The sequence below is a fragment of the Ictidomys tridecemlineatus genome, unplaced genomic scaffold, assembly GCF_052094955.1.
Source record: "Ictidomys tridecemlineatus isolate mIctTri1 unplaced genomic scaffold, mIctTri1.hap1 Scaffold_329, whole genome shotgun sequence".
Taxonomy (NCBI): Eukaryota; Metazoa; Chordata; class Mammalia; order Rodentia; family Sciuridae; genus Ictidomys; species Ictidomys tridecemlineatus.
In genome coordinates, this window is record NW_027522393.1 from 1 (window position 1) to 22,974 (window position 22,974).

General features: G+C 43.8%; 1 protein-coding gene across 1 annotated transcript; it reads right to left on the reverse strand.

The window, feature by feature from the left end:
- Positions 1 to 12: 12 nt before the first annotated feature.
- On the reverse strand, positions 13 to 22,766 carry LOC144373257 (uncharacterized). Its single transcript, XM_078036366.1, has 3 exons — positions 22,700 to 22,766; positions 17,324 to 18,456; positions 13 to 660 (listed from the first exon to the last, which is right to left on the reverse strand). The coding sequence occupies exons 1-2, from the start codon at positions 22,764 to 22,766 to the stop codon at positions 17,606 to 17,608; spliced, it is 918 nt and encodes a 305-aa protein (XP_077892492.1). The 3' UTR covers positions 13 to 660; positions 17,324 to 17,605.
- Between the last annotated feature and the right edge of the window lie 208 nt (positions 22,767 to 22,974).

Sequence of the window (22,974 nt, forward strand, 5' to 3'; positions counted from 1 at the left end):
CCACTTGGCTCCAAAAATATCTCCATGGTTCTACTGGACATGACTGTAGCCATCCAGAGTCAAACCACCATCAGTTGCCCCCAAATAGCTCTAGTCAATTTTTCCTCTATGCTTTCCACCATACTATCAATTTAGAAAAACATTACAGTGGTCCCTGGAACTGTCCCACAGGATCCTTGAGCCAGTAATGGTGCCTGACTCTGGTATTATTTCAGGTAAAATATGTGTATTTTGTTTGGGAGGAGTTCCCTCTCATCCTGACCAAAGCACATACATATCCTTCTCTCTACACCACATTGAAAGTGTTCAGTGTTCTTCCTGTTGCCTAGCGTTGCATTTTCCAGAGATCTCAGTCCATGTTTGGCTGACTGCATTGCTCTGGGGCTAAGGTGATGCAGAACATTTCATGTCTCAGAGGTGTCAGTTCATAGGCAGCCAGCTCCATGGCCCTGGGCCAGAGGTGAAGCAGAACAGTAGGATACAAGGACAGTTTGAAAGGCAGCTGCTCACCTCATGGTGGCCACAAAGCAGAGTGTTAAGAAGGAACACCTGGGTTTTAGTCTTGATTTGGTCCCATCTCTTCTTTCTATATACCAATTTCTCCCTTTTGGAATTGGAGAGGCAGCACTTCCAAACTCATCCTATTAGGCCAATATTACCCTGTTTCCAAAACCAGGCAAAGACACAACAAAGAAAGAAAACTTTAGATCAATATCTCTAATGAATACAGATGCAAAATTCTCTATAAAATTCTGGAAAATCAAATACAAAAACATCAAAAAGATCCTGTACCATGATCAAGTGGGATTCGTCCCAGGTATGCAAGGTTGGTTCAACATATGGAAATCAATAAACGTAATTCATCACATCAACAGACTCAAAGATATGAATCTTATGAAAAAGCAATTGTCAAAATATTGTCTCCAAGAGCATGCTACTAGTGGCCTCCATCTTCCAGCCACACCCCACCTTTCCACAGTTACAACCCAGTACAGTGGTCCTTGCCAATTATTAATCCACCCAAAGGACTTATCTATTGATTAGGTTACCTTGCTTATAATGAAATCATTCACCTCTGAACATTCCTCCATTAACTCAAATGAGCTTTTCAGGCACACCTAATCTCAAACCATCACATGCTACGCCTGATCTAGCAAAGGTTATGTCCATCTCACTGTGCATAATACACTCATTGCATCTTCAAAGAGTCCTCTTATCCTTAACAGTTCCATCATTGCCCAAGACTTCATGTCAAAAGACTCCTCTTGGTTGTGAGTTCTTGTCTCTCTCTCTCTCTCTACACACACACACACACACACACACGTATGTAAGTATGATCTCCAGTATACATGGCACAGAATAAATATTCCCATTCCAAAAGGGAGAAATTGGCACATAGAAAGAAGAGATGGGACCAAATCAAGACTAAAACCCAAGTGGGCCAACAAGTCTTATATCTTCATGTCCTGTGTGGGGCACAGGGTTGTATCTTGTGTGCTCTAAAATATTTGGGCAGCCCTGTCCCATGGCCTCTCAGATTTGCTCTATCCTCAGCCAGCAACATTCCTTGGCTCATGATCCTCAGTACTGACATCTCTTAATCCCAGGGTCTCTATGGCAGCTTCAGCTTCCATCTCACAGTTTCCCCACATTATCCACATCAGGGCCTCTTACAGGGATTCTGAACTTGTTATAAATTGAACTGCCAGGCCTTTATTTTAAATCTTGGTGGAGGCTTCCTTGACCTCATCAATAGACTCAAAGATAAGAATCCTATGAAAAAGCATTTGTCAAAATAAAGCACTCCTTGATGTTCAAAACACTAGAAAAACTAGGGATAAGAGAAATCTATGTCAACATCCTAAAGGCTATCTATACTAAGCCCCAGGCCAACACCATTCTAAATGGAGAAAATTTGAAGGCATTCCCTTTTAAAACTGAAACAATTCGGGGATGCCCTCTTTTACCACTTCTATTCAACGTAGTCCTTGAAACACTGGCCAGAGCAATTAGACAGACAAAATAATTAAAGAGATACATGTAGGAAAAGACGAACTTAAATTAGCACTATTTGCTGACAGTATAATTCTACACCTAGAAGACCCAAAACGATCCAGAGTACTTCTAGAACTAATAAACAAATTAAAAAAAGAGGCAGGTTATAAAATCAACACCCAGAAATCAAAGGCATTTCTGTGTATCAGTGATGAATCCTCTGAGAAGGAAATGAGGAAAACTACCCCATTTACAGTAACCTCAAAAAAAAAGAAGATACTTGGTAATCAACTTAATGAAAGAGGTGAAACATCTTTACAATGAAAACTACAGAACCCTAAAGAAAGAAATCAAAGATTACCTTAGAAGATGGAAAGATCTACCTTGCTCTTGGATAGGCAGAATTAATATTATCAAAATGAGCATACTTCCAAATGCACTATACAGATTTAATGCAATTCTGATCAAAATCCCAATGGCTTTTCTCATAGAAATAGTAAAAGCAATCATGAAATCGATCTGGAAAAATAAGAGACTCAGAATAGATAAAGGAATTCTTAGCAGGAAGAGTGAAGCAGGTGGCATCACTATATCAGACCTTAAACTATTCTACAGAGCAATAGTCACAAAAACAGCATGGTACTGGCACCAAAACAGACTGGTAGACCTGTGGTACAGAATATAGGACACAGAGACCAATGCACAAATTATAATTATATAGACAAAGGCACCAAAAATATGCATTGGAGAAAAGATAGGCTCTTCAACCAATGGTGTTGGGAAAACTGGAAATCCATATGCAACAAAACGAAATTAAACCCCTATCTTTCACCATGCACAAAACTCAACTCAAAATGGATCAAGGATTAGGAATACAACCAGAGATGCTGCTTCTAATAGAAGAAAATTAGGCTCTCGTCTCCAACATGTGGGATTACTCCCCAACATCCTTAATAAGAGTCCTATAGCGCAAGAATTAAAATCAAGAATCAATACATGGAATGGACTCAAACTAAAAAGTTTCTTCTCAGCAAAAGAGACAATCTGTGAGGTGAATTGAGAGCCTACATCCTGGGAGCAAATTTTTACCCCTCACACATATAGATAGATAGAGCATTAATCTCTGGGGTGTATAAAGAACTCAAAAAACTAAGCACCAAAAAAACCTTACAAATATTCCAATCAGCAAATGGGCCAAGGACATGAACAGACACTTCTCAGAAGAGGATAATCCATCAGTCACCAAATATATGAAATAATTTTCACCATCTCTAGCAAATCAAAACTACTCTGAGATACCATCCATCTCAGTTCAATCAGAATGGCAGCTATTATGAAGACAAACAACAATAAGTTTTGTGAGGATGTGGGGGAAAAGGCACACTCATACACTGCTTGTGGGACTTCAAATTGGTGCATCCAATATGGAAAGCAGTATGGAGATTCCTAGGAAATCGGGGAATGGAACCACCATTTGATCCAGCTATCCCTCTCAGTCTATACCCAAAGACTTGAAAACAGCATACTCCAGAGACACAGCCACATCAATGTTTATGGCAGCACAATTCACAATAGCTAAACTGTGGAGCCAACCTAGATACCCTTCAGTGGATAATGGATGAAAAACAAATGTGGCAAACATACACAATGGAGTTTTACTCAGCAATAAATGAGAATAAATTCATGGTTTTGCAGTTCAATGGATAGCATTGGAGAAGACAATGCTAAGTGAAGTTAGCCAATCCCCAAAAACCAAATGCCAAATGTTTTCTCTGATATAAGGAGGCTGACGTGTAGTGTGGTAGGGTGGGGGAACTTGGGAAGATTAGATGAATTCTAGATTGGGCAGAGGGGTAGGAGAGAAGGGGAGGGGACAGGGGATTAGCAAGGATGGTGGAATGTGATAGGCCTCATTATCCAAAGTACATGTATGAATACATAAAAAAAAATCAAACTGGGAATTAGATTTGATGGCATCAAATAAAGCAGTAAACAAAAGATGGACTATTGAAACATGATTATTGTATTAGAAAATCTGAAATGAAAGATCACCCTTCCTAGATCCCCAGAAATCCCAAGAACACTCCATAACTTCTATCCAAATTTGCTTCCCTAGAGAGAAAAGAAATGTACATTCTCCATAAGAAGATACTCTACTCTTAATACTGTCAGGACAATACATTATTGGCCAGCCTCCAAGCATGCTTCGGAAATTTTGAGGGTTTATATACATTGGTTTGAAGAATACTTCAAAATCCTTTCATGTAAGAGGTAGTCAATAAACCATGTTAAACGAACATGTCACTGAATCTGGGGATGGAAAAGAGGCTTCATCCCATGTGTAAACCCTGAAAGTTGCTATGGAAGCTTGTGGAAAGACCCTGTTAGAGGCCAAATTGCATATAAGTGAAAATGTCTTTGAGAGGAAAGGTTTTATTTTGAAACTCTAGAAATCATGATAGAATCTAAGAATCAAGCCTCTGCTACCTAAAGTGCCACATAGAATTAGTGTGACAACCTAAATTCTTGTGATTGTTTCATTTCAACTCTTCAGTTAAAATCCCAGATTATATTAGGATGGCATATTGAGTCCCACAAGCTTTATTTCTCACCACTTTTCGATATGAATGAAGAATCTTAAACATTTCAAACGTCTTGCACTGGAAAACAATGTCTTTCAGGAATTTTTTAAAGAAATTAAATATGCTGTGCTTGTGGGACTCAATTAAATTAACTTAAATTAAATTAATTAAATTAAACATGCTGAGCTTAGGAAAAAACATTCTTCCCTTATGGTAAGTATCCTAGGGAAAGTCACCAGCACATCTTTCCCCACTGGGCTACCTGCTTCCAGGCAACATCCCCATTGTACTAGGAATGAGCCCCTTTGAATAAGACTCTCCTACTGACCACCTCCCAATAGCTTTTTGCACTCTTGTAATGCAGGGTGATAACCTATCATGGTCTTCTCATGATACTTTATGAGCTGTCCTGGAACAATTAGCACCCCTCCCATTTCTTAATCTTGACCATTCATGTGGCTCCAGCCAAACTTTGTCCTGCTGTTTCCTCAACTGCAAATAAGTCAAGTTAATTCTGTCCTCAGAGAATTAACATTTTCTATGGCTTCCATTCAGACTGCTCTTACTTCAAAAATGGACTTTTCCCTCAATCTTTTTAGGTCTTGTGTCAAATGTCCACCTGAGTTCTCAGCAATGTCACTGACCAACTTATCAAATGCCCTGTCTCTTCCTTTGTCCATACCTTGCTTAACTTTGTATAGGACCTATTAGTATCTAACATTAGATTATATCTTTGTTCATTTTCAGTCTTCTTCAGCACAAGCAGCTGATTCATAAGAGGAAAGACTGTTTCTCTGTCCCCAAATGAAGGATTTACTCCTGCAGGAAGAATTCAGCCTCTGTGCAAAGACAGCCAACAGTGCAAGGTGTTTCTGGGAAACTAAGACAGCACATAGCTCTAGCCCCTAGGTCCAGGTTTTATAGAATCCTCTTGGAGGAAACAAGTGAATATAGGTTGTTACAGATTGCTTAATGTGAGAAATACACAAATGGGGAAAAGCCAGTTCCTGAAGGAGACCCTTGCTCTTTCACAATAAAAAATCCAGGGGTTTCACTACGAACCTCAAAATGCTTTGATAATACTTTCAATTTGTCATTACTTATTTCTATGCTTTTTACTTTCATAAAAAGCTTTTAAATAGAAAATTAATTTGTGAATGTGAAAGTTATTGATTATATCTTGAATGGAAATGGACTTAATGCACTTAAATCCCTTAGAAATTTTGAAGCGTCCTACAAAGCTGTGTTTGGCAAGGGGACGGGGTTGGACAACTGAAAATAGGACAACCCAGGGTTGATGTAATGTTCTAAAGGAAACCCTAAGGTCTGTGCTTCTCCTAGCCCATCATTCTAACATATTATTCCTCAAAAAGGTGATCTATGACCACTGAGCAGCCTGGAAACTTTTCAGGGAGTCCATAAGATTGCCATGGTAATTTCATGATATCACCAAAGTCTTGTTTACTTCTTTCATTGTTTTTGACATAAGCTTACACTGGCATTCACCAGAGGCTACTTGGTTTGTGAAATGTAGAAGCAGATATGAAAATGTAGGTATCTTCTATTCAGCCAAACGTTAGAGATAGTTGCAAATATGAAAAACAATATCACTCTTCTCACTGAATAGTTTTGTCTTGGAAATGCAATTTTGGGGGAGTTTGTGTGGCTTGCACCCTAGTAATTGAACCCAGAACCTCACCCATGCTCAGTATGTGCTCCAAAACTGGGTTTTACCTTTAGCCCCAGAAAATGTACTTGTATTTAAAAAAAAACATTAGTTGATAGACATATAATGAATATGTCATTGTCATTTTTAAATAATTAACAAATTACTTTCATATTTAACAACTTCTGAATTTTAATTTGTAATAAAATAAATATCTATAGATAATCTTCACATAAGCAAAGATTTGAGTGCTGAATAACTTTTAAAAGCAGAAGGAAGGTCACAAGTTTTAAGAACTACTGTTCTAAGACATTAAGCGGTCAACAGATACACTCTTAGTGAATATTTTATAAATTAAACTTTAAAACAATGAAGACGTAGTGATACGTTGATAATTTTCATTAGCTGATTAATTTTAATTAGCTATATTTCTCTGGACTCCAAGATAATTGTGATTCATTTTTGTATTCATTATGTCTTCCTCTTTCAACAAAGGTTTTTACTATTTGACATTTGTTTCAGCTTGTCTGTACATTGGTATAATACTTGGCTGAAATTTGTTAGGTCAGCCCAACTTCCTTTGTTGTGCCAATGCTGTGCCTTGTCCTATACTGGAGAAAAAATATCTTATGTAGCCTGCAGTTATTGTTTGCCTGGGACAAACTTTACCTTTTGGCTCTATCTTTATTGAAATGTATTTCATTTTCACATCTATTATGTCTATGGCTTCATAATGCTGGTTCTGGCCATCCTTTGCATTGTTACCATCTATGTGATATTGTGTGCACACACTTCTTGCTAAATGGGATTATAGGTGGCAGTGGACAAGTTTTCTCTCTGCTGAATCAACTTCAATCCCTGTTTACTAATTTTTTTTTGAAACAAAGATGTATGGCTTACTTCAAACATTTTACTTTGGATACATGGTGGTATTTAGCACAGCCTTGGGGTAATGTGTGGAGCACTTGTTTACATGGGAACAAGGGCCTTTGTCCAAAAAAAAAAATCTATACTAATGTGAAAATTGATTAGAGGCACAAGAAAACCTGGAACTTTGGATCAATTTCTCTTTTATATGGGTAGAAGTCAGTGCTGTTTTCATCTAAACCCTGAAAGGAACTCAGAAAGGGAAATGGCCTTCCTGATAATAGGTGGCTCGTCCATGATCTCCACAAGTCAACAAAAGCACTCCTAATAGAACGAAAACCTCAGGCAGGACCACATGGTGGTCATATCCAAAACTATGTGGAGACTGACTCTGAGGCAACAGAAATTACTGAGCCAACCTTTTTCTTACCAGGCATTACCTACCCCAGGTTTGCCCAGAACAAGGGGAAATGGCCATTTAGGGAACAACCTCTTTCCCAACATGGACTGTGACTCTCCAGTAATCTTCCCACCCCTGAGACAAAAGTAGTTAAGATGCTCAATCACCAAGCTGCCTCACTTCTTGACCCTGTCCTGAATCACATCTTGGAGTCATTGAATAGAAGACAGAATCTTCTAAGGGTCACTGCTCCATGTTTCTTTCTGAATGCTTCTGTGTGGCTGTTGAGCCACCAGAAATCTAGGTAAACTGACTCTGACCACAGGTGACAGCCTGGTGAGCTTCAATTGGTGGACATTAGCATCATGATCTTGTTTCTAATGTTATTTGCCTCAGGTCCCAATATCTACTTTAAAATTCAGAACTTTTTTCAGCATCACAGATTACTCTGAACAGGTCTCTACATCCAGCTGACATTTTGCAAGAGATATGGAAGAAAGAGAAAGGAAGGTGTGTACAATATTCTAAATATGAATTAGCAAAATCCAGATGTGAGGACCTCCATGGGTCCCAGGGCCTGCCACTATAACAAAGAGACCAAGGAAAAGACACACAGGGCAGGGAACCTGCAAACCAAGAACTGCACAAAGACATACCAAGTGGTGCATGGGGTGTCTGTCTTAGCCCTTGAGCTTGTGTGCCCTGGTGCTGGTTACTTCTGGAGGGAGGAGGGACTAGGGCTAGGATGCAGCCATGTGGGATGCTGACAAGGTGCTGTTCTTGACTTGGTTCTAGGGTGTTCCACATAATTTTTCACTAAGTTACACTTTTTTCTCTGCGGTCCCCTCCCCTGCTTTGTACTTGCATTGCCTTCCATTACTGTGACAAATATATGAGGTAATCAGCTTAGAAAGACAAAGGTATATTCTGGTTGACTTTTGCAGGCTTCACTCCATGGTTGGTTGCCCTGTTGTTCTTGGACCTGGGGTGAAACCACATATCACCCTGGCAGTGCATGGTGGCAAGTGACTCACTTAATGGTGGCTGGGAAGCAGAGAGTGGGAAATTAAGAGACCAGGGTTCCTCAGTCCCCTGAAAGGAGGCCCTTAACAGGAAGCTCCCCACTAGCCTCCCCCTTAAAGATCTCACTTCCTCCCAATAGCACCTGTGGCTGTGATCAAAGCTTTCTCACCTGGGCCTGTAGGAATCATTTCAGATTCACACTTTAGTAGTGGCAGTGCTTCATTTAAAAAGGAAAGGATTGGAAGTATACCCTCCACTGGTCTTTTCCTACAGATAGAAATCTAGAGGTGGAGAAGCCAGGAGCCCACTGGGGTCATCCCAGCCATCAGGAGAGGCCACAGCTTGACCAGGGAGGCCAGAGCAATGGAGGCCTTGAGTGGAAGCCAGGTTCTGGATGCACTGGAAGTAAGAACCAGCACAGCTGCTGACTACTGAATGGAGCATAAATAAAGAGAAGATGGCACCGGGGTGGAGCTCAGGGGCACAGTACTTGCCTGGCATGTGTGAGGCCCTGGATTCTATCCCATGCAGAACAAGAGAATTTTTTTGAAGAAATAAATAGGAGACACAAGGTCAGGCCTCTGTTTCTCCTTCCTTTGTTGCACAACCAGACAATACAAAACTCTTTCAGCTTAGGATATTATTGGTCACCACTGGGGAAAAACAGCAAAATGCAGGGAGATGTCAGAGAAATCTGCTTTGCAGCAATAACAGCCCCAGTTCCCCTGGCCTTCATTCTTGTCCCTGACAGGGGACTGTAACTTTGTTTCTGTTATCCCATTAGCTGAGGATGCCTGGCCAGGGCCCAGCAGGCAGCATTTACCTGGTCCAGGGAAACTGTCAGTCTAGACCCCAGAAGAGTCCTGGTTCCCCTGTGTCACCAGATCACCCACTGGGAAGGTGCTCTTGGAAGGAAGGCTGTCTGCAGCTTCAGTTGTTACAGGGTGGGGACTGGGGAATCTGTAGCCACCTGCCCTGGGATTGAGGGAACTGATCCCAGTGACAAATGCAGATGCCTCCTCCCCCAACTCACATGGTTAGTTGATTGGTGAGACCAGAAATCTGCTGCTTTGGGAAAAGAGGGAAAGCGAAATCGTTTCTGCTTTAAGAAACTGCTGATTCCCAGTTATCTTATTTGTTATGAAAAGGGGATTTACTTTTCCATGTACTTCTGCATTTAAATCTACATTCAGAGCCAAGGAAAAGAGTAGCTCAGATGGGGATCTACACCTTATCCCAAAAGACTTGCCCCTGAGGTAGAAAATCTCCTGTCTTCAGCGGCAGTTGTCTTGGTTTTCCCAGCTCCAAGTAACATACTGTATGCACTCAATTAAAGTTAATTTTGCATGAGTCAATGAAGACTAATCCAATAATATTTCTGAAGCATCCTTAGTATCAATATGTAGCCTGTGCTTCATGATGCTTTCCTTACACAATCTCTCTTACTTGCAGGTCACCTGGCAGAATTCCTTATCTTTATTCACCAGATCCACATTTTAGAGTTGTAGTTAGTTTTGCATTCACTCACACAACCATTTATACTGTAACCACTATTTATTTGCCAACCACTGTTTCACAGTAGCTTATGATACATCAATAAACAAGAAAAATAGTCACCTGCCTTGTGGGTGCCATTCTGATGAAGAGAAGCAGATAACAAATAATAAATACAATAAATAATCCAGTAATTCAGAAAAAGTAGATCTATGGGGGTTCAGAGTATCACAAGGGATCTGATGCAGGGAGAGGGACTGACTGTGTCATCCTAACATCTTATCATAGGAACACAATTTCCAGAACCTGTCTTATATGTCTGCTGAAGAGCAACCTTGACTTTAATTTCATCTAACAGTGTGCCAAAATATATTAGATGAGAATACCAAAAGCCTAGAGAAAATACAGAAGTATTACTGAGCCTATGGAAAATGAAATAAAAATTAGAGTGCCAAGGATTCTCAGAAGTTATTTATTCATAAATAACTTTTTAATCTTGTTTTGTTTACAAAACTTCAGAGAATATGGAAAATATTTTAAATTTGTCGCTAACTGATATATAAAATGTAAAAATTCTATGTATTTAGGAGTACCTTGTGATGATTTGATACACCAAATAAGGTACAATGTTTATATCAGGTTAAAGACACCTACCTCCTTAAACATTTCCCCTTTTTATATGGTGAAAACATCTGGGCTCTTTTCTTCCACCTTGTTGAAATATACCATATCTAACTGTTATCAATACTCACCACTTTACTGTGCAATAGCATTCCAGAAAATTTTTGCTATTGGTTTTTATTTATTTATTTATTTGCCAATGAGCCTTAATTTTATTTATTTATTTAAATGTGGTTCTGAGATTTGAACCCAGTATTTCAAAGGAGCTAGGCAAGTGCTCTGCCACAGAGCTAGAACTGCAGCCCTGTTTGCTACTGTTCAGCTTTACTTAATTCTGCAGCACCAGGGACTGAACCCCAGGGCCTTTTGCACTGTGTAAGTGCTCCACCGTAGAGCTACACTCACAACCCAGCAGAAAGGAGTTTCTGGAAGGAGTGAGAGGATGGACTGAATCCTCTCCTGAAAGGAACAAAATTGGGCTACTTCAATTTTTTTCTACTTGGTCTCATGGCTTTTCAATTACAAAAGCCATGCATAATCTTTGTAAAAAAAAAACAAAAGATCCACACTGCATAGAGGTTTATCAATTAAGTCTAAATCCTCAGAGAACTGAGAAGAGTTCTCTTATTTTGACTTTCCAAAAGTATAAGTATGTTAATATATACCTATATTTGTTTCAAAAATATGGAAACGCGTATCTCCTTAACAGATATTAAATTCAGCACAATGGCCTATGGTCAGAGAAATGAAGGAGGTTCTCATTCTCTATTTTTTGTTTGTATGTTGACGTGTATACTTAAAATCTGATTAAAATGAGAGATACAGTGATATTTTATAAACTAACCAGTGCACTATGATAGTTAACACCCAGTAAGCTGAATAGTAAGTACTAGTTTTCCCCTCCAAACTCATGAAAGAGTAGAGTTTGAAACCTAGTTTGAATATCCAACTAATTACCTGGGGATTGCCATTAGGAAAAATTCAGACTTCCTTCCTCCATCAATATGTCAAGAAGAAAGCACTTTTTCCTGATTCTACCCACCAGGGCATTGGTCTAATGCATCTTCCATGGCATCTCACACAATGGTCCAACCCAACCCCAGCCAGGCTCTCCACCATCCCCAAGTCTTCATCTGTGGTGTCCTCATGCAGGCCAATGTCAAAAGCCAGCTTATCAGTTAGAGACCACCAGATGCAGAGGCAGCACAGATACTAAGAACACAGAATCAGAAGTGATTGCTCAATATTTACAGTCATGGTGGAGTCCTGTTCTGACAACTGATTTGATATGTCTCTCTCTCTCTCTCTCTGCTGCTTAGCCGTTTTCTAAAAATCTGGATCCCTCTGAACAAAGCCCAGGTCTTTATTGGCTGAGGCAGAACAGCCCTAGCACAGCATTCATTAGGAGCAATATTTAAAGGAAATGTGTAATTTTTCCATCATAAAAGACTAAGGAAATGTGCTGTGTCACAACAAGACAAATAACTGAATATGTGTTTCTACATCTCTCACTTCATGTGATATATTCATGATCCCCAGCTAGAGCACAGTGTGATCTGACAGTGACAACCGGATCCCAAGCAGAAATTGAAAAACTATTCAATTTTATGTTCTACTTCTGTTTTCCCTTCATTTTTTTTTTACTCTCTGAAATCCATCCAGAATTACTTGGTTTTAGTGTGCAGGATGCTGTTTTACTAAAATGAAGAAGTTTGATTGTGCATGTGTTTCCCTAGGAGGAATTGGTTTCTCTCCAGACTATCATTGCCTCCAACCTCTAGGTTTTCCTAACCATATGGTCATGAAGTTTTGGGTCATTTTTCAGACCAACTCTCAGCACCTTGCTAAGTGCTATAAGGAAGAGGACACAAAATGAATGTGGTATAAGCTTGCAGTACACCACCATCTGCAAAAAGCACACTCACAGCCAGTAATAACAGGACCATGTGAAGAGGACACAGAGAGTGTTCTGGGGATTAGGAAAGGCCAGGCCCCTCTCCAAGAGCTCTGAACAATTAAGGCAAAGTCTAGAACATTCCCATCATGGAACAGGGCCTTCCAGCTAAATGGCAGCCAGTGAGTGTGTGAAGGAAGGAGATGAACTGATTGGGGGGAAGTCAGCACCATATGGATATGTCATCTATGTGAGCTGGAGACTCAGACTTGGCCTGATGACTATGAAGCACTGGCTCTCATGGTTATAGGAGAAGCTTCAAGGGTCTCCAAACCTGTACTGAGTAAGCATAGAACTGTGTGTCTGACCTGGAGACAGGCAACCCACAGGGATCCCTGAAGTTCACAGGTTTCAGATATAAACTGTGTTAAATGTCTGTTTTTCTCACGTGGGGGCAGGCCCCAAATTCCTTAATAAGACACCTAAAGCACAAGAATCAAAAAATGGGATGAATTCAACTTAAAAAGTTTTTTTCTCAGCAAGAGAAATAATATGTAAGGAGAATAGGGAGCCTACATCCTGGAAACAAATTTTTACCCCTCACATCAGATAGAGCTCTAATCTCTAGAGTATAGGAAGAACTCAAACATTTAAACAACAACAACAACTAATTAACCAATCAACAAATGGGCCAAGGACCTGAAAAGATACTTCTAAGAGGATATACAATCAATCAACAAATACATGAAAAATGCTCACCATCTCTAGCAAATAGAAAAATGCAAATCAAAACTACTCTAAGATACCATCTCATTTCAATAAGAATAACAGCCATTATGAAGTCAAGCAACAATAAGTGCTGGGGAGGATGTGGGAAAAAAGGTACACTCATGCATTGCTGGTGGAACTGCAAATTGGTGCAGCCAATTTGGAAAGCAGTATGGAGATTCCTTGGAAAGCTGGGAATGGAAACACCATTTGACCAAGCTATTCCCCTTCTCGGACTATAGCCAAAAGACCTAAAAAGAGAATACTACAGGGACACAGCCACATCAATGTTTATAGCAGCACAATTCACAGTAGCTAGACTGTGGAACCAAACTAGATGCCCTTCAATAGATGAATGGATAAAAAAATGTGGCATTTATACACAATGGAATATTACTCAGCACTAAAAAATAACAGTATCATGGCATTTACAGGGAAATAGTTGGCATTAGAGCAGATTATGCTAAGTGAAGTTAGCCAATCCCTAAAAAACAAATGCCGGATGTCTTCTCTGATATAAGGGATGTGACTCAAAATGGGATAGGGAGCAAGAGCATTGAGAAGAAGGTTACCACTAAATAGGAAAGAGAGGTGGAAGGGAAAAAGAGGGAGAAGGGGAATTGCACCGAAGATGGAAGGAGACCCTCATCATTATACAGAATACATGTATGATGTTGCGAGGAGAAAAAAAAAAAAAGGAAGTATATCACATTAGATTGGGTAGAGAGATTTCAGGGGAGGGGGGGAAGGGGGGATAGGAAGGGCAGCAGAATAAAATAGACATTATTGCTGTATGTATATATAGGTGAGTGTATGACCAATGTGAGTCTGCAACCTGTACAATCAGAAAAATGAGAAATTATACCCCATTTGATTCAAATGTACGAATTGTCAAGAGAATTGTACTGTCATGTGTAACTAATAAAACAATGTCTGTTTTTATTACAGAAAAAGTAACAACTTTATATTGCTCTGACTTCCCAGACAAAAACAAGGTGGTGCCTGATGAAATCGTCTGTGAATTTCCTCAACAATATTACAGTCCTCAGCACTGCAGTTATTAACAGACATACCGTCTTCTAAGTTTCACAGTAACATTGAGGTAGACATAGATGCTATGATTATCCTACAAACTTCATTAAGTGCCATGGAAGCAAGGACTTGGCCTATTCACTCTGTACTCCACACCTAGTATAGTGCCTAGCACAGACATTGATCAAGCAAAGTGGTTGGTTAAAGGACCCAAAGAAATTTTCAGACACAATTAAGTTTAAAAAACCCAGAAAAGTATCCCAGGTTGTGTGGTGGCAAAAGTGTGCCTGAATCTAGAAGTCAGCACCAACATGCAGAGTAGACTCAACTCTAAAGACACCATTAACACCGAAATGCAACAAGTAACCTCAGCTTAGCCACCACCCAGTGTGCAGGAGATAGTAGCTGGCTCAACAGACACCAGTGACCAGATAGCTGTCAGGTCCATGGTGAACTGGGATTCTTTTTCATAGTTTTAACTAATTTGTGCTTGGGCATAAATTTTAATGCAATTCATATTAAAATCCCAAAGACAATTCTTCACAGAACTAGAAAAAGCAACCATGAAATTCATGTGGAAAAATAAGAGATTCAGAATAGCCAAAGAAATACTTAGCAAGAAGAGTGAAGTAAGACACACCATAATAGTATAGCTTAAACTGTACTACAGAGCCACGGTAACAAAAAACAGCATTGCATTGGCACCAAAACAACACAGAGACCAATGAACAGTACAGAACAGAAGACACAGAGACAAACTCACAAAATACCGTGATATCATACTAGACAAAGGCACCAAAAACATACATTAAATTTAAAAAGTCTATTCAACAAGTGGTGCAGGGAAAATTGTAAAGCCACATAAAACAAAAAAGAAAGTAAAGCCCTCTCTCTCACTCTTGACAAAACTCAATTGAAAATGAATCAAAATTTAGGCACTAGAACAGAGAACCTGTGCCTAATAGAAGAAAAAGTAGGCCCACATCTTGACTATGACAGCCTAAGACCTGACTTCCTTAAGGAGACTCCTACATTCCAAGAAGTAAATTCAATAATTAATAAACAGGATAGATTCAAACTAAAAAGTATATTCTCAGCAAAGGACACAATCAATAATGTGAAAAGAGAGCCTACAGAATGGGAGAAAATCTTCCCCACATGCACCTCAGAGCATTAATCCCTAGGATATATGCAGAACTCACAAAACTTAACACCAAAAAAACAAATAACCAAATCAATAAATGGGCTAAGGAACTGAACAGACACTTCACAGAAGAAGCAACAAATACATGAAAAAAAATGTTCAACGTTTAGCCATCAGAGGAAAGCAAATCAAAACTACTCAAAGATTTCATCTCACCCCAGTCACAAACATGATTATCCAGAATGCAATCATCAAGTAACAATAAATGTTGGCGACAATGTGGGGAAAAGGGTGCATGCACACATTGCTTCTGGGACTGCAAATTGGTGCAACTATTATGGAAAGTAGCATGGAGGTACCTCAGAAAACATGGAATGGAACCAATATCTGACACAGCTATCCCTTTCCTCATTTTATACACAAACGACTTAAAATCAACATATTACAATGACACAGCCACCTTATGTTTACAGCAGCTCAACTCATAACAGCTAAACTATGGAACTAACTTAGGTGCCTTTCAACAGATAAATGAATAAAGAAAATGTGGTGTGTATGAGTATAGATATACATGTGTGTGTGTTTCTGTGTGTGTGTGTATATATATACACACAAAAAAACCAATTTTACACACATATATATGATGGAATACAACTCAGCCTTAAAGAATGAAATTATGACATTTGCTGGTAAATGCATGCAGCTTATCATGCTAAATGATAAGCCCATCCCAAAAAACAAAAGGTCGAAAGTTTTCCCTGATATGCTTATGCTAATCAGTGTATGAGAAGGTGGGGGAGTAGGAAAGTATACAGTTGCTTTAGATTGCATAGAGGAGTAAAGAGAGGGGAAGGAGTATATATTGGGTAGAATGGATAGTAGAATGAATCATCATCCAAAGTACATATACAAATACATGACTAGTATGATGCTACATCCCGCACAACCAGAAACATGAGAAATCATACTATATTTATGTATGATATGTCAAAGTGGAACACCTTTTTAAAAAAGTTGATTAAAGAAAACATACCAGTTTGCAGAAAAATACGTGACTATAGTATCTGCCCATAAATTGATTCACCTGGAGACAATCATGCTAATGAAGATAAACCAGTTTACAAAAAACAATGGACAAAGGTTTTTTTTCTGATATGTGGAAGCTAACTCACAACAGGAGCAGTGATAGGAACAGAAGTACAGTACATTAGACGATGGGGAATGGAGGGAAAGGAAAGGACATAAGCAAAGGAAAGACAGTGTTAAGACTCTGACACAGCTTTCCCATGTATATACATGGAAACACAGTGAATGCCCACCTCCATGAACATCCTAAGAATGCAACTCTAAAAAGGTAAAGTATAATTATACAAATAGGGACTATATCAAAATGAGTTTTTTGTGGCTCAGTGGTAGAGCACTTGCCTAGTATGTGTGAGGAACCGGGTTTAATTCTCAGTACCGCATATAAACAAAATAAAATAAACAGTCCATTAACAACTAAAAAAATTTTTTTAAAACGGATTTTATAACTAAAACAACCAATAAGTGAAAATTAATAAAATGAAACATTTCCTCGGTTCCTTTAAACATTTTAATAACACTCAAATCAACATCAAATGAATGGAAAGAAAAAGGGCTTTTAAGAGTGGGTATACTCTCTCCCACTTTTCTGCCAAATGATGACTCAACTATTGGGACAGACTTTTTCTGGCTTCTTACCTCCAGAACTGTGGGGAATAATTTTCTATTCTTTATAAATCTCATAATTTTCACTATTAGAAATTAAAATTAACAAATTTCAATATTAGACTAATTATCTAAAATATAACAATACCTTTGAAACCGGAGTTCGAAGACGAAGCTCCACGGCTTCTGCTGGCAGGTAGGCCTCTGCAGCAGAGAGGAGTCCTAGCTCTTCATGCGGGCCATTCCACGCAGGGCTGCAGCAGACCCCAGCAGGTCCTCAACCATTTCTTCTTTCGGCAGCCTCTACGAAGTCGAGGAACCATCTCCGGGAAACAAAGCAGGCTGGAACTTCCTCGGGACTCCGGCGAGGCGAGGCCCCGGCAAGGCGAGGCCACGGCGAGGCGAGGCTCCGGCGAGGCTCCGGCTCTGGCTAGGCAAGGCGAGGCTCCGGCTCCGGCGAGGCTCCTGTGAGGCGAGGCGAGGCTCCGGCGAAGCGAGGCTCCGGCGAGGCCCCGGCGAGGCAAGGCTCCAGCAAGGCAAGGCGAGGCAAAGCGAGGCAAAGCGAGGCTCCGGCGAGGCGAAACGAGGCTCCGGCGAGGCGAAGCGAGGCTCCGGCGAGGCGAAGCGAGGCTCCGGCGAGGCGAAGCGAGGCTCCGGCGAGGCGAAGCGAGGCTCCGGCGAGGCGAAGCGAGGCTCCGGCGAGGCGAAGCGAGGCCCCGGCGAGGCGAGGCCCCGGCGAGGCGAGGCCCCGGCGAGGCGAGGCCCCGGCGAGGCTCAGGCTCCGGCGAGGCTCAGGCTCCGGCGAGGCCCCTGCGAGGCTCAGGCTCCAGCTCCGGCTCCGGCGAGGCTCAGGCTCCAGCTCCGGCTCCGGCGAGGCAAGGCGAGGCAAAGCGAGGCTCCGGTAAGGCGAGGCCCCGGCGAGGCGAAACGAGGCTCCGGCGAGGCGAAGCGAGGCTCCGGCGAGGCCCCGGCAAGGCGAGGCCCCGGCGAGGCTCAGGCCCCTGCGAGGATCAGGCTCCAGCTCCGGCTCCGGCGAGGCAAGGCGAGGCAAAGCGAGGCTCCGGTAAGGCGAGGCCCCGGCGAGGCGAGGCGAGGCCCCGGCGAGGCGAGGCGAGGCCCCGGCGAGGCGTAACGAGGCTCCGGCGAGGCGAAACGAGGCTCCGGCGAGGCGAAGCGAGGCTCCGGCGAGGCGAAGCGAGGCTCCGGCGAGGCGAAGCGAGGCTCCGGCGAGGCGAAGCGAGGCTCCGGCGAGGCCCCGGCGAGGCTCAGGCCCCGGCGAGGCTCAGGCCCCGGCGAGGCTCAGGCCCCGGCGAGGCTCAGGCCCCGGCGAGGCCCCGGCGAGGCTCCGGCTCCGGCGAGACGAGGCGAGGCTCCGGCTCCGGCGAGACGAGACGAGGCGAGGCGAGGCGAGGCGAGGCTCCGGCTCCGGCGAGACGAGGCTAGGCTCCGGCGAGACTCGAGGACAGCAACCTGGACGGCCTCACAGCTTCTCTTCCTAGAACAACCTCCAAGGGGTTTATATAGCACTTGGTCCAATGCTATTGGTCCAAACTTATGCTAATTAGGACTTGAAGGAAGTACCAATGCTATTGGTCCAAACTTATGCTAATTAGGACTTGAAAAAAGTACCAATGCTATTGGTCCAAAGTTATGCTAATTGGGTTGGACACATACTAATGCCATTGGTCAGTCTCTTTTTAATATTCATAGTAGATTCATTCATAGAATCAGCCCCAAATTCCCACGCTGACAATGAATGAATGGCCTGGGAAGCGATCAATGGCAAAGCCGCAAAGTGCTTGCCTCTCATTCCCAAAGCCATGGGTTTGATCCCTGTTCCAAAAAGAAAAATGAAAAACAAATTACAGATAAATCTACGTCAGCAAAAAGGAAATAAAGAAACTATCAATACATAAATCTTATTCAAAAACATACCTGCTCTGAATTCTGCAGATCTCTGTCAAGTGTCGCCTTACCCTTTACCTCTTCAAAGCAATTTTTCCCAAAACTTGAGAGTCATGGACCATGTCTTAGTTATCTCTCTTTTGCACCTATGCCAGAGGCGACGTGGATGTGTGGGATGTAATCCTGCTGAGGATCAAGGTCTGATTTGGGGCCAGCTCGGGAAGCATTACTGGTGATATCAAATAATAGTTATTTATTAAAATTCAAATTCATGCATAAAAAAGTGATATAGAACAAAAAGATGGTATGATTAAAGGTCAACAAGAAGCAAATAGGGCTGAGGTTGTGACTCAGTGATAGAACCTTTGTCTCCCACGTGTAAGGCACTGGGTTTGACTCTCAGTACCTTCTATGAACAAATGAATAAAATAAAGGTCCAGAGATACCCACTGGAGCTCAGGCCCTTCCCACATGCACTGGAGCTGCAGTGGGATGCTCAGGCCCAGCCCAGAATGCTTCTACTCACCTGAAGACACCAACCAGAGCTCATGTACAGTCCAGATCTGCCCCCGCTGACCTGGGCAGGAGGCCAGACACAGGGTAGGCCAGTGTCCATCCCTCAACTGGGAGACCTGCACCGAGCTCAAGTCTGGCCCAGGACCACGTCCCCACACTGGTAGACACCTGTTGGAATTCAGGCTCTGCCCAGATCAGCCTCACAAACCTGCATGGAGCCCAGGAAAGGGTAGGTCCAGGTCCATCCTAACACTGGCTGACCCTCCCCAGAGCTGAGCCTTGGGCCATGACTGCCTCTGCCCACCAGCAGACCACTGCAGGAGCTCTGATCCAGTCCAGAGTCACCATGAGGACCTGTGCAGGAGACGGGGCCCAGGGTAGCCCTAGTCCATCCACTCATCTTGAGACTGGCACCAAAGTTCAGGTTCTGCTCAGGACTGCCTCCACCCTCCAGCAGCTACCTCCAGAGCTCAGGTTTGGACCAGGACAGACTGCCCACCAACAAACCCTCGCTGGTGGCCAATCCTGGCCCATTTCAGCCTCGACGACCTGAGTGGTAGCTGAAGCCCAGAATACGCCCTGGTCCATCCCACCACCAGCAGACCCCTGCTGTATCTCAGGCACCCACCAGATTAGCCTTGTAGATGGGCACAGGAGCCCAGGAATAGGGTAGCCCTGGGAGCATATGTCCAACGCCACACCACCACCAGAGCTCAGACTCGGCTCGGGACTGACTCTGCCACAGGAAGAACCCTGCCAGAGCATATACAAGTCCCAGATCAGCCTCACTACCCTGCACAGGAGCCCAGGCAAGGGGAGGCCCTGTTGCAACCCGCCACCTGCAGAACCCCACCAGAGCTCCAGCTCTGCCCAGATCCAACTCAAAGACCTGGCAGGACAAAACCCGAGTCCAGGGTTGGCCTGTCCTTCCAGTCATCAAGAGGCTTGCATTGGAATTCAGGCTCTGCCCAGGACCGACTCTGCCCACTGACAGACAGCTGCAGAACTTCAGCCCCAACCAAGATCAGCCTCACTGACAGGCACGGGAGCCTAGTCCAAGGTAGACCTGGTACCAGCTGAAATAAGCAGGCCCCAAGAAGAGCTCAGGCCAGACACGGGACCACCTCCGATCAACAAGTGGAGCTCAAATTCGGCCAAAATTGGCCCCGCTGACCTGCTTGAAGGCAGAGGCAAAGATAGGCCCAATGTCATCTCGCCACATGCAAAACCCCACCAGACCTCCAGCTCTACCCAGATCCAACTCCATGATATGGCAGGAAATGAAGTCCTAGCCCAGGGTATCCCAAGGCAATCCAGTAACCATGAGACTAGCAGTTTCTGCCCAAAGGCCTACCCTACCAAAAGTCATTTTGGCAGCCACCCAGATCAGCCTTGCTGACAGGTGCAGGAACCTGGCCAAGGTAGGCCTGGACCCAAATGCCACAAGCAGGCTGTGAGCAGAGCTCAGGCCAGAAACAAGACAGTCTCTGCCCAAAGGCCCACCTCTGCCAGAGCTCATCTGTGCCCCAATCCAACTTACTGATCCATTGAGAAGTCCTGACAGGGTAGATCCTGTTCCTCCTGCCAAACGGCTGACACCCTGCTGTATCTCAGCATCCAACCAGTTAACCCTTGCAGATGTGCACAGGAGCCCTGGCACAGGGTAACACTGGGAACATATGGCCACCACCAGACCTCCACCTCTGCTCAGGCTTGGCCCAGGACCGACTCTGCTCACAGGCAAGACACTCTCCAGAGCTCATTCCCAGCCCAGGTCTAGCTGGAGCATCTGCAACAGAGCCAGGGAAAGGTTAGGAATGTTCCATTCCTCTACTGTCTGAGCCCTGCTGGAGCTCAGGCTTGGCCCAGGACCACCACCACCCTCATGCAGTCCCCTGCTGCTCATAAATAGCCCATATTTTCCTTGCTGACCTGCACAAGAGCCCAGGCAAGGGGAGGCTGAGCTCCATCCTGACAGCTGCAGACCACCACCAGAGCTCCAGCTCTGCCCAGATCCAAATCGACAACATGGTAGGAGACAGAGGCAGAGCCTAGGGTAGCCCAAGTCCATCAAGTCACCTTCAGACTGGTACCTGAGCTCAGGCTCCTCCCAGAAATGACTGTCCACTGTCAGACAGTCACCAAAGTTCAGCCCCAGTCCAGATCTCCCTCTGACAGGCAAGCAAGCCTGCCCCAAGTTAGGCCTTGGACCAATGCCACAAGCAGGCCCCAAGCAGCCCTAAGGCCAGACACAGGACCGTCTCTGCTCACAGGCAGAGCTCAAACATGGCCAAGATTGGCCTTGATGACCTGCACAGGATCCTGTGCAAGGGGAGGCCCAGTTCCACCCTGCCACCTGCAGAATCCCACCAGAGCTCCAGCTCTAACCAGATCCAACTCAGTGTCCTGGCAGGAGACAAAGCCAGAGCCCAGGGTAGCCCAATTCGATCCAGTCATCATGAGACTGGCACCAAAGCTCAGGCTCTGCTCATGAATGACTCTACCCACTGACAATCAGTCACCCAAGTTCAACCCCACCCAGATCAGCAGTGCTGACAGGTGTGGGAGCCTGGTCCAAGCTAGGCCTGGGATCAACTGCCACAAGTAGGCCCCTGGTAGAGCTCAGGCCACAAGCTCTACAGCCTCACCCCACAGGCAGACACTTTCTGGAGCTCTGGTTCTTCTCTGATCAGCCTAGTCCACCTACTTGGGAGCCCACACATGGATAGACATAGTGCCATCCCCCCAGTGTGTGATCCCCGCTAGAGCTCAGACTCAGCCCAATACCACCTCTATCTATGGTCAGATGCACACCAGACTCAGGCCTGAGCCAGGACTGCCTCTGCTCACTTGCTGACTAATGTTGGATCTTGGGCTCAGCCCAGATTATCCTAATACACCTGTGGGAGTCCAGTAGTAGGACTGAGATCATTTTTCCACTGCTAGATAGCAGGTGGAGCTTAGGCTTGGCTCAGGATTGCCTCGCCAACCTTCACGGGAACCTTGGCAAGTGTAGGACTGGTTCCATCCCACCACCTGCACACCTCACCTGGACCTCAAGCTCTGCCCAGGAGCCAGGCCCCAGGGAAAGCCCTGGTTCTACCTTCCACCACCTGACATCTGTGGTTCTTAGGCTCAGCCCGGTACTTCCTCCACTCATTTCCAGACATCTTTGGGAGCTCAGGATCACCCCAGATCTGTGAGGATGACCTGCAGTGGAAGCCTGGGCACAGAATGGCCACAGGTCCATTCCCCCACCAGCCAACCACTGCAGGAGCTTATGCCTAGATCTGATCTGCCTGGCCAAACTCTCCTGAGCTCATGCTCAGGGTAAGCCTAGGAACATCCCGCCACTGGATGACCTCTTCTGGAGCTCAG

What these genes read in the sequence shown, in the direction of transcription:
- LOC144373257 (XM_078036366.1), bottom strand. Translation starts at nt 22,766, where the DNA reads ATGTCTGGAAATGAGTGGAGGAAGTACCGGGCTGAGCCTAAGAACCAC. An exon ending in CAGATGTCAGGTGGTGGAAG is followed by an intron (nt 18,457 to 22,699) that starts GTAGAACCAGGG and finishes CCGGGGCCTGAG; the next exon opens with CCTCGCCGGGGCCTGAGCCT.